The sequence below is a fragment of the Phyllostomus hastatus genome, unplaced genomic scaffold (assembly GCF_019186645.2).
Source record: "Phyllostomus hastatus isolate PE091 unplaced genomic scaffold, TTU_PhHast_1.1 phas_scaffold_216, whole genome shotgun sequence".
In the NCBI taxonomy this organism is placed as follows: Eukaryota; Metazoa; Chordata; class Mammalia; order Chiroptera; family Phyllostomidae; genus Phyllostomus; species Phyllostomus hastatus.
In genome coordinates, this window is record NW_025334018.1 from 16,787,075 (window position 1) to 16,801,336 (window position 14,262).

The following is a 14,262-nucleotide window of genomic DNA, read 5'->3' on the forward strand; positions in this document are numbered from 1 at the left end:
CTGACTCGTACAGGCCCAGCAGAGAACAAGTGCTGGGTGGCTGAATGCTGGACAGCGACTTCGGAGGGATCTCAGTGCGAAGAGAACACTGGCACGCCCTGATTCCGCACAAAGGAGACTCCTAAGTAAACAACCCAGACTTTCGGTCCTAGAGCTATGTCTTCAGAATACGTGAGAGGCCGAAATTCACTCACCGTAAGAAAGCCTACATGAAATCTTGATAGAATCAAGGTTAATCATCAGCAAGTTAACTGCTTGCCAGAACAGAACTTGATACTCTGTAGAAAGAATATCATCTAGAGTCTCTACAATGTATCATCCATAATGTCTAACTTACAATAAAATATTACTATACATGTCACACAGGAAAAAGTGATTAGTACTCAAGTGGTAAAATAGTCAATAAAAGTAGATTCAAGATGATCCAGGTGTTGGAGTTAGCAGACAAGGACTTCAAAATAACATATTTGTGTTTAAAAAAAAAAAAGAGGAAAAGATGAACTAAATGGATAAAAGGTAGAATTTATTCTTAAAAATTCAATGACTGTCCTAGAACTAAATGCATCATTTGAAATTAAAAACATAATGACTGTCATGCATTGATGGTAAACTTTGATTGACTATAAAATGGTAGAACCACTTTGGAAAATAGTTTGAAAGTTTCTTAGAAAGTTAGACATACATTTACCAGATGACCCAGAAATCCCACTCAATTATTTATCCCAGTGAATGAAAACATATGTCCATACAAATCCAAATGTCTATAAGTGGCTTTATTCATAACTGCCGACAAACTGAAAACATAAAACTAAATGTCCTGCACCTTGTGAGCAGATGAAGTGTGGTACCCCACACAGTGGAGTACTACTCGGCAGTAAAAAGTGACGGAACTATAGTTACATGCAATGTGGATGAGTATCAAGTGCACTATGCAAAAGGAAAAAAGCCATACTGTCTTATTTCATTTAGATGACCTTCTGCAGAAGGCAAAACCATAGGGACAGAAAATAAACCAGTGGTTTCCAAGGGATCAGAGTGAGGGAGGGAGGTTGTCCATAAAGGGGCACCAGGAAACAGGGGGACAGCGGGGGTGGGGATGGAACTGTTCTTGGTTGTGATTATATGGTAGTGTGCATTTGTCAAAACTCACAGAATCATATCCTATAAAGAGAACTTTATAACTCAATTTTAAAAATAATACATTGAACAGATTTAACAGTTTGGACACAACAGAGAAAGAAATAGGAGACTCAAAAGCAGGTTAATAAAAATTTCAATTAAAGCAGAGAGGAAAAAATGAGGGGAAAAAGGGAATGGAAGAATGTAAGGTAGACAGAATAGAATCAAATAATCTAAAACACAAGCAAGTGGAGTCCCAGGAGGACAGGAGAGAGAAAAATGACAAAATCTGGATGTGAGGAAATAATGGACAAGAATTTTGTGATTTATCAAACCCAAGGAGGGTTTGTTGTATAATAATTTATCACATTAACAGAATAAAGGAGAAAAAAAAATCTGAATAGATGCCAAGAAAGCATTTGATGAAATCCAACACCCATTCCTGATTTTAAAAATCTGTTGGCAAATTAAGAATAGAAGGGAACTTTTTTAATCTGAAAAATGATGTATCTAAATAACCTAGAACTAGCATAATACTCAATGATAAAAGTATCAAGCATATTTCCCCTAAGGTTGGGAATGAAACAATAATACCCTCTTATCACCAGTTCTATTCTTTATTATAGAGACAGGAGGTATTAACTACTAACAAAGAAAGGTAGTGTAAAAATAAAGATTGAAAAGGATCAGGCTAAATTTTCTTTATTTATAGATTATGTCACTGTGAACCTCTGAAATGACAGAAATGTCTGGTATCTTTAGTTTGTGACTCCGAAGTTATTCAGTATGCACTTAAGATCCGTGCACTTTACTTGGGTAAACTATACCTGAATATAAAGAACCTAGCAACAATGCATTGACAAAAGTAGCTAAATGGCCTTTTAAAAATAAACTTTAATGAAGCAAGAGAGGCAAAATGCTGAGGCTAGGTAATGGGTACGTGGGAGTTCATTTTCTCTACTTTTGTGTATATTAGAAATCACCCAAAAAAAGCTCACTAGATAAAATAAAAATTTTAAATAAACTTTAAAATTCACCTTCATCATTAGTTTTCCTTTACAGTTAAATAAGACACACTCTTACCTTTCCTTCTGTTGCTTTCTTCGTTGATGAAATTTCCTTCATAAGCTTGGGAATTTCCCTGTCAATTTGAGAGAATTCTTTAAATTTCAAAGGTGTAATGCCTCATAGACACACTTTAAGATTACAAAACATACTTTTACATATTTAGTGTTCAAAAAAATATGGAATAAAAATTAAAATAGGTTCACATACTCTAACACAACCGCAATATGCCGATGTCGAATTCTGATCCAGAGGTCATCATCTTCCTCAAGGACAGCCTCCTTTTCTTTCCCATCTGTTTTATATCTACAAGTAGATAGAAGTATACGACTTTTAGATTATTTTTACACCCCAAAATGGAAGAAACATTTTTACAAACAATAATTTTAAGACATAGCTCAAAAACAGAAGAGTACATACCCACTATTTTAGGGGGTAATGAATAAATACTACTCAAAACTAAGACATACTGCAATCCTTACATTACAAATCAGGGTGCTGCCCTGACTGGCATGGCTCAGTGGGTTCAGTATTGCCCCACAAACCAAAGGGTCGCCGGTTTGATTCCAGGTCAGGGCACATGGCTGGGTTATGAGTCAGGTCCCAATCTGGGGGCACTGAAGAGGCAGCTGATTGCTGTTTCTCTCCTACTCTCTCCTCCCTTTCCCTCTTTCTAAAAATAAATAAATAAAATCTTTAAAGAAAACGAAGTGCTATGCCTACCAAGACATGTTTATTTTAAAATGTTAGATTTAGCTGTCATTATTATAGTTTTAGGTTAGCAAAATGGAATTTATAAAACAAAAACTCAGCATTCTACAATCAACTTTAAGAACAACACTGAGTACACCAACAATTTGTGTTCTAACTGCTTAAACATGATTTTGATGTACTGATAACTATCAAACATCCAGTAAGTGAAGAATAGAAACATCAGTGCCAATGTAGCCCATTAAAGGCAGAAGACAGTTTGATTCCCACTCAGGGCACATGCCTGGGTTGTGGGCCAGGTCCCCAGCAGGGGGCGCTCGAGAGGCAAACACACATTGATGTTTCCTTTCCCCTTCCCTTCCCCTCTCTAAAAATAAATAAATAAAATCTTTTTAAAAAAGTGTTTAAAAAAAAGGACTGAAGATATTTCAGGGCTGGTACAAAATTCAGAAACATGTATCATTTGTATATTCTTCTTCCCTAACTCTGTAACATCTCTTTTTAAGAATGGGGAAGGACTTGAAACCTATATGATTTTATTAATCAATGTCACTCCAATAAACTCAAATTTAAAAAATAATAGGAAAGGAAATGAGAGAAAAACTGATGTAGCCATTAAAAACTGTGATCGCTTGCAGGAGTTCTACTGAAGTGAGCAGCAAGTCAAGGGGTTCCTGAAATTACTTAAAATGAGCTTCCTGACTGCTCACTCCCAATTTTTCCCTTTTGTTTGTTCACGGATAACCTCCTTCCATTTGGGAAGCTAGGGGACTGGCAATTTCCTGAGCCAAGATTAGGAAGAACAGCACTGAGCTTTCCCAGCTCTAGACTGTAGACAACAAAATGTCAATTTCTGCTGTAAGAATATAATCACTTCCATAGCCCAAAATATAACAGGTCCCACCTATAAAACCATCTACTTATGTGGTCTTTTTCCCCTAAAGATTTCTATTTATTTAGTTTTAGAGAGAGGGGAAGTGGGGAGAAAGAGACGGCGACAAACATCTATGTGACAGAGAAACATGGACTGGTTGCCTCTCTTATGCACTCTGACTGGGGACCGAGCCTGCACCCCAGGGCTGTGCCCTGACTGGGAAGTGAAACCAGCGATCTTTCACTTTGTGAGGGCACCCAACCAACTGAGCCACACAAGACAGGCTACCTATGTGGCCCTGATTACAGATGCCCAAAGGCAGGACGAGTGTGCTCAATTACAAGCAGGGCTGCCTCTAAGGATAAAAGCCCTTCTATAATTTAAAATGCCACTTTGTACTTACAGAATATCTTTAACCTTTGATTTACAAACAAAAAAAATTACTGTCGTAAGTCTGACAGTACTAGAAGATGACAATTCCATTTTACAAGCAAAGAGGTCACCAAGATGAAAAACAAATTCTAGGTAGCTAGCATTTCCTGCTTTCAGTCTATTTCCATAAAAATTCTGAAAGAACACAAACCACACAGAGTTCAATGCTTCCTTCTAGTCTTATTGCTGGACTTCTTTGATTCATACAAAAGGAAGTATTGATGGCTTTAAAAACAAATCTTACTCCTAAAAAATAAAACATTGCTTTTCTCGCTAGAACACCTAAGATAAATATTTTATATACTAGGTTAGAAATGTCTGAAATTTATGTATGTATGCTGAAACCAAATCCTGTAGTGTTCATCAGTTTAATTCTTTTGTAAATTTCTTGAACAATGCAGGTTTAGAGACCTAAAGGATGGAGAGGTGATAATAATAATCCCTTTAGAAAATTCTGAATGAACTGCTTGAAGCTAACTGTATATTAGAAAAATAGCTATGCTGATTTCTCTGTCATCTAACATTAATACAAATAACAGAGAAAACTCAGAAGCCAGGCAAATAAAAATATAAGAGAAAACACAAAGTTAGTTAAAGAATATTTGGTTTAAGAAAAAATATTAATTATTATAATTATCACAAGTGTTTGGATCTTTTTAATCTATTAAAATTACTAAATTAAATATAAAATTTCAGAAAACTAATTTTCACTTTTTTCTCTAAGGTGAAACAGTAAATCTTAGCAGAAAAATACCAATTTGGATTTAGAGATTATAACAAGTAACATGTAATATGTATATATGCACATACATATTTATAAATGATACACAGATATAGTAAAATAGTTCCTTGATAGAAATGGTATTTAATTTTTCACTTAGTTTTCTATGTGACATTACTTTTAAAGTAAATATGCTTATTATATCACAGTTAAGTAAATAACAGGTACCCAACTGATAAAACTGTGCCTATCTCAACAGCCACCCTATTTAATCTTCTCGTCTTTTAAAATACATTACATTGACAAGACACACATACAGACACTTTTGGGCATGTGATTCAGAATAAATACAGTCTAACCAGTTTGAATATGGTTTCCACTTCAATAAATATAGTAGTGGGCCTGGTATTTACTTTTAACATTAAGTGAAAAGTCCAAATTCTACCTGCTTATGTGTAGCTTTGTTGTAGACATAAAGAAGCAAATACACCAAAAAACCTTCAAAGCAGTCAAATTACCCATTAACTTACAAGGTGAAGATGTTTTTAATAGATTATGATTATAGAGAAAGAGAAGAATAAAGCCTGTGGGGAAAAAATGTTACAGAGGCTTCAGATTTCTGGTGCCTGCAAGAGTCGCTAACTGCTCTCATCTTACGCTGTCTGTACATGCCCTATTATGCCCTTCAAGTTATACTTGCTTGTATGTATCATTCTCAATCGGCAGTAGATCATACGCCATTGCCTGAAAGGTCAGTTCATGCAGGACAGTGGACACAGGATCAAAGCCACGATCAATTATTATGAGCTGGGAATGAGTTTTACCCTGGAATAACAAGACAAAATTACCTTAAGAACTTCCCCTTGTTTGTGCAAACACATTTCTGTTATCTTAGAAAACAAAAGCAGACTTTTCCTAAGTTCTGTCACAATAAAACAGAAAAAGCTGAGGGGCACAACGAGGGAGGAAAACCAAGACTACAAAACCAAAAGCTGTCATAAGTAGATTGAGGATATGCTTAATAGTACTGTGAAAATTCCTTTTAAAAATAACATCTGGCTTGCATTAAATCTATTTTCTTAGGATTCAGCCCCATAAACACTAAAACTGACATAAATTATAAAAAGTAGCTTTTACTTGAGCTCTTTGTGCTGTATATTGCTAATCAAGAAATACACATATTAGTTAATTCTTACGGCACCCTATGAGACAGGTGTTACCTCCATTTGACAATAAGGGCATTAAGGCTTAAAAGTAACTTGCCCAAATCACACAGTAAGTGGCAGAACAGAGATTCAAACCCTGGTCAGATTCAATCTACAGCCTATGCTTTTAACCATCATGCTATTTAAAACTAGAATACTGATGCCTAATAGGATAACAAATCTTAACGAAAGCCTTCTTTTCTTTTTTTTAATTTTAATTATTGTTCAAGTACATTTTTCTGTCCTTTCCTCCCATTTCAGCCCACCCACCCATCCCTCCCCACTTTCCTCCCATTTCCACCCCCACCCAGAAAGCCTTATTTTCACTAATTCACAAATGGCACTAATCATTAAACAGTAAATAACAATGCTGGGAAAAACAATTGTTAATATCACTATCTTTCATACTTCATTTGTAAAAGTAATAAATTCTTTAGATTATTATTCAAAGCAGAAAGTGTACCTACAACTCATTAGACAAACATTTCCTATTTATTTACATACAGCAGAGATAAATTACATAGGACAGATTTTTTTGTTTGTTTTAATCATTGTTGGGACAGATCTTTTTAATATGTTTGATTAACCATCCACTCATTTAAATGGTTAAGAGCATGGCCTCTGGGAACCAAATCTGGACTTGACTCCAGCCTTGACACCTTTTTTGCTGTGCTGGCTTTGGGTAAATTGCTCAACTTGTTAATATCTCAGTATTCTCATTGTAAAACAAAATATAATAAGAACCTCTGCTTCTAAGATCATTGCAAATATTAAATGTAATAATACCACAAAACAGCACAGCCTGGCACTTTGTAAACCCTCCATTTATGTAAGTTATCAGTCTTCCGAATAGGAAAAAGAGAAAGGAGCACTACGTCAGGGCTTGGGGTTAGGTCAGGATGTGGGAGGAAGCATTACTTGACTTGAAGTCAGGAAAGGCTCAGATAAGGTAACACTCTGTTTGAAGGTAACACTCCGTCAGGTGCATGCACAAAGGAAAAAAGGTTATCAATCATTTGAAAAAATGTAATTTTCCAGGCAGGAAGAATGGAAAGGATGCATTTTACTTATCCATTTTTGTGGATTTTGCCTTTTTTCACTGAAATCATGAGAAACTAAAGTATATTCACTATACACTGAGTGTGTACCTTTTCCCTCATTCAATAAACACTTATTGACTACTTACTATGCTATGTGTACTTAGCCACTGTCTTCATTAACTACAACCAACAACAGCTTTCACCGGACCTCCAAAGCAAAAACTAGTCTAAACTAACATATCTAAGCTTGTACCCTCCATTCTAACCAACGTGTTTGATTGTGGATTTTGCCGTTTTATCTGTGCCTCTGCCCAAAATCTGTTATCCAAGCAATAAGATCCCTCCTCTATCACATTATATTCATTCTGCAAGCTCAAGGGCCTCTTCCTTCGGGATGCTTTCCGGGACCCCAGCTAGAACAGGAGTCAGGCCCCGCCCATGTCCCCAGGACATCCCACGTACTCTTCTCCCGTTCCACTTACTACACAGCTCTGCGACTGGGGGATTCCCGGCCCACCTCCTCCCCTACGCAATCTAGTGTCTTCCTTTCATTCCCTAGCGCCTATCACATGGCTTCCCAGCCCTCGGGCAGCGACTCTGTCAGGCTTTTCACTTTCCAACCCAAGCCTAATGCTGGTATCCCCGCATTATGACCTCAGTCTTTGATTACTTCTTACTATGTTCACAAAATAATAACAGCTGCCATTTATTAAAGTACTATACATGCCAAACACATGTCAACTCACCTAATCTTCATACCAACTAAGCAAGGTATGTTATATCATCCATTTCACAGATGAAAATACAACTCAGAGTAAATACCTTGTCCAAGGTCACAGAGCTATTAATAACAGGAGTAACTATATTTATGAAATGTTTACTCAGTGGCAAGCATTATTGTAAGAACTTTACATATATTAACTCATCTCATCCTCACTACTTTATAAAACAGGTATTCTCTTAGCATCCTCATTTTATGGATAAGAAAACTTAGGCATAGAGAAGTTACACAATTTGTCCAAATTGACATCTCTGAGTTAAACAGAGAGTCAGGGTTTGGATATAGCACCTGCAAAACCTGGACCTTCCCCACTAACCATACTGTCTACAAAGGTTTCCACTGTTATCTGTGTTCATGATCCCCAAATTGACACCAAAAAATAAACAATAGTTTCTTGGTTTATAAAGAAGTAAGTTAGACATTAGGCAAGATAACTATTTGTCTTTTATATATTACCTTTATTAGGCTCTTTTCATCCATCTTGTAGTAGTTTTCCAGTTTTTTTTCAACAAGCTGGGCGAGCTTACTGGCATTATCTAGAGGTTTACTAAAAGTGGAAAAAACGTTCACACGATTATCTTTCAAGACACATTTTATAATATCAGAAAGCTGAATTCTAAAATTAAACCATGCAATTTATTAATTTAAAAGATTTTACAAATGGAAAAGTTCATAAATAATAATATATCGAATATATCAACTTGTCTAGATTTTATAAGTGTAAACCTTATTGCATATGCTTCAGATTTGTTTAATATAAAGGAAATTTTATAAATAAAATTGCAGTTCTCTTATTCCCCTCCCAATTCTTGGTCTTCTCCTCTACCTCTCCTACCCCCAAGGAAACCACTATCATGAATTTGGCGTGTATTCTTCCTGCCACATATATATCTCATATATATATATCTCATATCTATATCTATACCTCTATATGCCATATATAGCATATATGTTATATACAGCATATATATGCTGTATATAGCATATATGCTATATATATGTGCTGTTATACATATATGTGTTTCTTCCAGCATATATATATGCTGTTATACATACATGTGTGTTTTAACAGTGTATGCTTGAGATCTACATATATTGGCACATGTATCAAATTTATTCATTTTAGTTCTCTATATATACTTCTATCATATAATTATATTAGATGCTATGTATTCATTCTCCTAAAGAAAGATATTTCTTCTCATTCTCAATTTTATGCTAGTGCAAATGACACTGAAATAAACATCTTTGTACATATATCTCCATGTACATGATTCTCTAGATATATTACACCTAAAAGCATAGCTCTGGCCAGGTAGTCCAGTTGACTGGAGGTTGCAGGGTAGATCCCTGGTCAGGGCACATACAGGAACCAACCAATGAGTGCATAAATAAGAAAAACAACAAGTCGAGGTATCTCTCTCAAAATCAAAAAAGAAAAGTATAATTGCTGGGTCGTAGAAAATGTACCTTTTCACCTTTTCTAGATATTACCATATTATTCTCCAAAATAGTTGACCAATTATTCCTTTCACTAGAAGTGTGAGATTTTCTCGCATTCTAACATTTAGTCAACTTTTCAATATAGCCTTTTGCATCAAATCTTATATATCACTGTCTTCTAAAATGACAAAAATTATACTTTAAATTGTAACTTAATGACCAGTGGCATTAAGACAACTTCTGAGTCTACAAGAAAATGTTAAGAAAGGCTCTTCAAGCAGCACTCCAACCTCAAAAGTGGAGGGTCTCATTGTGAGGACTTACAAGTGTTAAAGAATCTTTAGGTTTCATACCTTAAAAATAAAGCAATGACTATAAAGAGTAATTTATTACACATTTTACTTTAAAATACTTTCAAAAGGTGATAATTTTGTGTTGGAATTACACTTCAAAAGTCCGTAAGACATAAATAAATATTTTGCAAAAGAACAGAATTTTAAAACCCCACAGGATTCTTTTACTTTTATAATTCCCTAACATCAAGTTATCAAAATAGATTCACAGGTGAGCTATTCAATTGTAAATTGGTTACATTTACTCATTTCCTAGAACAGAGCCATTCGCCAAGAGCAGAAGCTTGAACAGAGAGTAAGCTCTAGCAAAAGAAAAGCCACTTAACTCTCTGCCCCACTGTTTTCAGAATGTAACTAGCATATTACCTATAAGAAAAAGAATGCTTCCAATACTTAGGGTATGAGTAAAGAGCTTGTTTGGAACACCTGAATTAAGGAGATTTACTATATATTTTTTTCTAAGTATTAGTAGTAATTTTTTAATGGTTAAGAATAATATGACTAATATAAAAGTACTACATGAATTTGAAATTAAACAATTCAGCCAACCAACCTGACAAATGCCAATGTTTAGAGAACTTTTCAAAAGGGAAATGAGTGATAACCCTTATTATTGGTAGAGGGTATTCCCCACTATCATTTTATTAGTGCCATGCCCATTCTTAGTGCTGTCCAAATATTAACTCACTTCATTCTAACCACCACCTTAGGAAGTGGGTACTGCTATCATTCCCCTTACACAGACAAGGAAAGCGAGGGTAGAAGGGTCCGAGCTGGTCGAGACTGAAATACCAGCTTTCTGGCTACACACAACAACATGGATGACGCTCAGAACACCATGCTGAACAAAGAAGCCAGAAACAAAGCATATCGTGTGATTCCACTGATACCGAGTTCAAAATCAGGCAGCCCTATAATGTGTTGGAAGTCAGGATAGTAGCTACCTGAAGGGAAGGAAGAGGGGCTAGTAACTGAGATGCTGTTAATGTTCCATGTCTTGGTGGGTATGTTAGATGTTATGTTCACTTTGGAATGACTTATCAAGCCATATACATATCATTTTTGCAGTAAACTTTATTTTTAAAAATAAAGCACATAAATAAAACTACATAGTACTAAAGTCAAACTTTACCTCTTAAAAAACCCCCCAAGTCTTTATTTAAGATCACCACTAGGATTAGATACCACAGACACTTAGACACTATGACTGGTATCCAGATAATACGGCCACTTAAGTCTGGGAAAAGCTTAATGAAATGTTAAAGGTGAGACTGCAGCCTCTGTATGACAACACAGGCATTTCCTCTAAGCATTCCTTAAACTCATGAGAAATTAGGCCTGTAAACCATATCAAATGTAAGCTCTGAAATTCAGCAGCAGAGGCTATTGGTTACTCTAAAATTTAAACACCACACTTTAAATCTTCTATAAATACAGCATAATTTTGTAAGAAAAATTCTGGGAACCAATGCACATAAGCACAGAGATTACTCACCTCTACACTGGAGAGCACACAGAACAGGTAACATACACAGACGCTACTGAAGGACTTACCTTTTATACCTTACTCCGGGATTTTCGTCCAAGGTGGCACACACTGTAACTATCTGCTCAGCCATTGCTTCCATTACAGCATCTTTTCCATTTGCATTACTGGGGTCTGGACTGTAACAGTAATAGAATGCATCTGGTACATCAAGAGTATATACCTAAGTGAAGCCAAAAAAAGTTATGCTGTCAATTTGGAGGCCTGATTTTTAAAAATATATCAAGAAAAATGCAGCTATTATTTGGGACATTAAAAAAACACTTGCACTAACAATGTTGTTTTCTGAAACAACTGCGTCTTCACCTTAATCAAATCTTCTTTTCCCTGTCACCTGGATTTCACCCGCTCTTTCCCCTTTCCTGCTCAGCCTACCTCCCCGCTTGGACTCTTGTTTCACACACAGGTAAGATAGCACTGTCTGCTTCTCACTGCCTGTGCAACAGGTGAAGGAACCTGAGGTAGTCAAACTAAAATAAAAACCTAACATCCAGCAAAATGAACTAGAACAAAGCCAAAATTGGTCCATATATCTGGTGTACACTAAAAATCTAGAGAATAACTTAGAAATTTTCCATAGTTGATACATATCTTCAACTCTTTAGCTTGTACTTCTCATGCCCTTAAAATAGAGAAATACTTCCTAAAAAGATACAACACCGCACCATAGTATTGGTCTTACCACATACACAGTGACCTCAAAGACCTATTTAGTCAACTAACAAAAGCATTTACTTATGTGCAAGGACTTGGATTAAAGATTTACTATAATTGTGTTATTTGAAGAATACCAAAGCAGCAGCTCTCTAATTGGGGTTGAGAGTTCCCCACTAAACTAATTTTTATTTTTTAAAAATAACAGTAATACCTCTTGGCCTAGGATAATGGACTGAGTGTAAAAGAAGGTACATAATAAACAAACATTATAGCTTGACAGATGAATCACGACAACTTCCTTGCACTTCCTTCCGCAGGCAGTCACTCCTCTGTTGGAACACAACCCATCACAACCGGCCACCGCTGGAGGCAGAGCCCAGGCTAACCCGCCTGGTCCCTGTGCAGCTCCTGGTCCCTAACAGAGGCTGTGCTCGAAACCATCTGCTCTCACCGTCTAACTGCCTGCGCTGCGAAACTGGACGGCGCAGGGCTCAGGGGCAGGCGCAGGGCTCAGGGGCGGATGGGCAATGTAAGCTCCATTTTCATTACTGAAGCTGTACTCTAATAAAGTGCTCACGTTCTTCCCTTCATCATGGGAAACGTTTGTGAGTTGTTCAAAGTTCACCAAATACATAAGTAAAACATTTAAAAATACATAATAATATATCCCTTATTAACAAATAAGCTCATAAAACCAAGTTTTAAAATCCATTATGAACTAAAATTAAAAATAAAATAGAAAGTACCTGAGATTCAAGTGGAATGAAGGAAATATTTATTTCTTTACATCTTCTTATCGACTTGGAGCACGAAGCCTTAATTTTGTTAAAGAGACTATCAGGGCAAACTGAGAGGATAAAAGAAAGAAAATCAAAGCATATAGCTCCATCTAAATTTTTACTCTTTTGAATAAATCATTCTGACATCTAAGAATATTTTTTTCTATAAGTTACTGACTCTCACAAAGTAATTTACTATGAGGACAGAGATAAATACTGTTCTTCACTTTACAGAGCAGATACACGCTGGTCAAGGGGGCTGTACCAGAAATTCCAATTTCCCCATTCATATCCACCGTGACCTAAGATGTGTTTCCTCACACAGCTGCTAGCAGAGCAAACTGAAATTGTCAGGAAGGGAAATCAGCTGCTAACTCATGGCTCAACAAAATGCTGTAGGGCCTTCAGAACTTCTTGGGAATCTCCATTACTCTTATAAGTCAGTCACTCAGTGCAGCCACACCACGCAACTGCTCTTTCTTTTCTTCTGCAATTACAGGAACTTCTCTGATGTCAGTAAGTTCTGGACCTTTTTTTCCTTCCCCCTTTTAACCTACCTGTTTATAGTTCCATTAAATCTAGCTTAGAATATCAGCCACTGGCTCCCAGTGTCTTTTAACACGAAGTTCTTTAGCCTCAAGAGGCCAAGACCTAGCTTAGATAAATGACATTTTTATTTTGCAGTGTAATTCTGTAAGATGTAATATAAAACAGAATTGTGTGTGTCTCTGGACTTCTCCGTGATGCTTTGTTCAGGTGCTACTTGAACATATGGCATAGAAAGGGAAATGCGATCGATTTGCCCCCTTAGTATTTGCCAAAGAGATGGCAGTTTCTTCACTGCCCCCCTTGAAGGGTCTTATTTTTTATTATATAATCAAATCCGCACTTGAAACATTCATTCAGAAAAGAATTCTTCCTGCCCTGGCTGGTGTGGCTCAGTGGATTGAGCCCCAGCCTGCAAACCAGAAGGTTGCAGGTTCAATTTCCAATCAGGGCACATGCCTGAGCTTTGGGCCGAATCCCCAGTTAGGGGCATGTGAGAGGCAACTGATCAATATATCCGTCTCACACTGATGTTTTTTCTTTCCTTCTCCTTCCCTTCCCCTCTCTCTAAAAAGTAAAATAAGATCTTAAAAAAAAAAAAAGAAAAAGAAAAATAATTCTTTCTGTCATCAGCACAGAATTTGAGGGATAGCCCTCTCCACCAACCCCCCAGCAAAAATGACTGTCTTTTGCAACTAGGTTGGGATGCTTTTTTAATTTTCTATCACCTTCACATGAATTAGGATACATATGATCTTATATTTTTTATTTTTCCTAACCTAATTAGAATAAACAGAAAGTCACTACTATTGGAATATTTTAACAAATACTTTGTAATTAACAGAATTTTAAACAATGAAGCAATGATTTACAAAGCTACTTACAGTCAGTGAAGTATATATATGCTGCTTTGTATCTGTTCTCCGATTTACTTGGAAAGTCACGTAAAAAACAGTCTACAGACTTAAAAAAAGGTGAGATGTTAATATA

General features: G+C 36.2%; 1 protein-coding gene across 2 annotated transcripts in view; it reads right to left on the reverse strand.

Annotated features, from left to right (window-relative positions):
- STXBP3 (syntaxin binding protein 3) overlaps positions 1-14,262 on the reverse strand; it is a 36,310-nt gene that overhangs the window by 9,499 nt on the left and 12,549 nt on the right. For both annotated transcript variants that reach the window (XM_045816648.1, XM_045816649.1), the window contains exons 5-11: positions 14,157-14,235; positions 12,694-12,794; positions 11,299-11,453; positions 8,405-8,495; positions 5,623-5,747; positions 2,395-2,490; positions 2,203-2,260 (exon numbers count right to left, since the gene is read on the reverse strand). In XM_045816648.1, the coding sequence (XP_045672604.1) occupies positions 2,203-2,260; positions 2,395-2,490; positions 5,623-5,747; positions 8,405-8,495; positions 11,299-11,453; positions 12,694-12,794; positions 14,157-14,235 (705 nt within the window). The remainder of the gene's footprint in view (positions 1-2,202; positions 2,261-2,394; positions 2,491-5,622; positions 5,748-8,404; positions 8,496-11,298; positions 11,454-12,693; positions 12,795-14,156; positions 14,236-14,262) is intronic.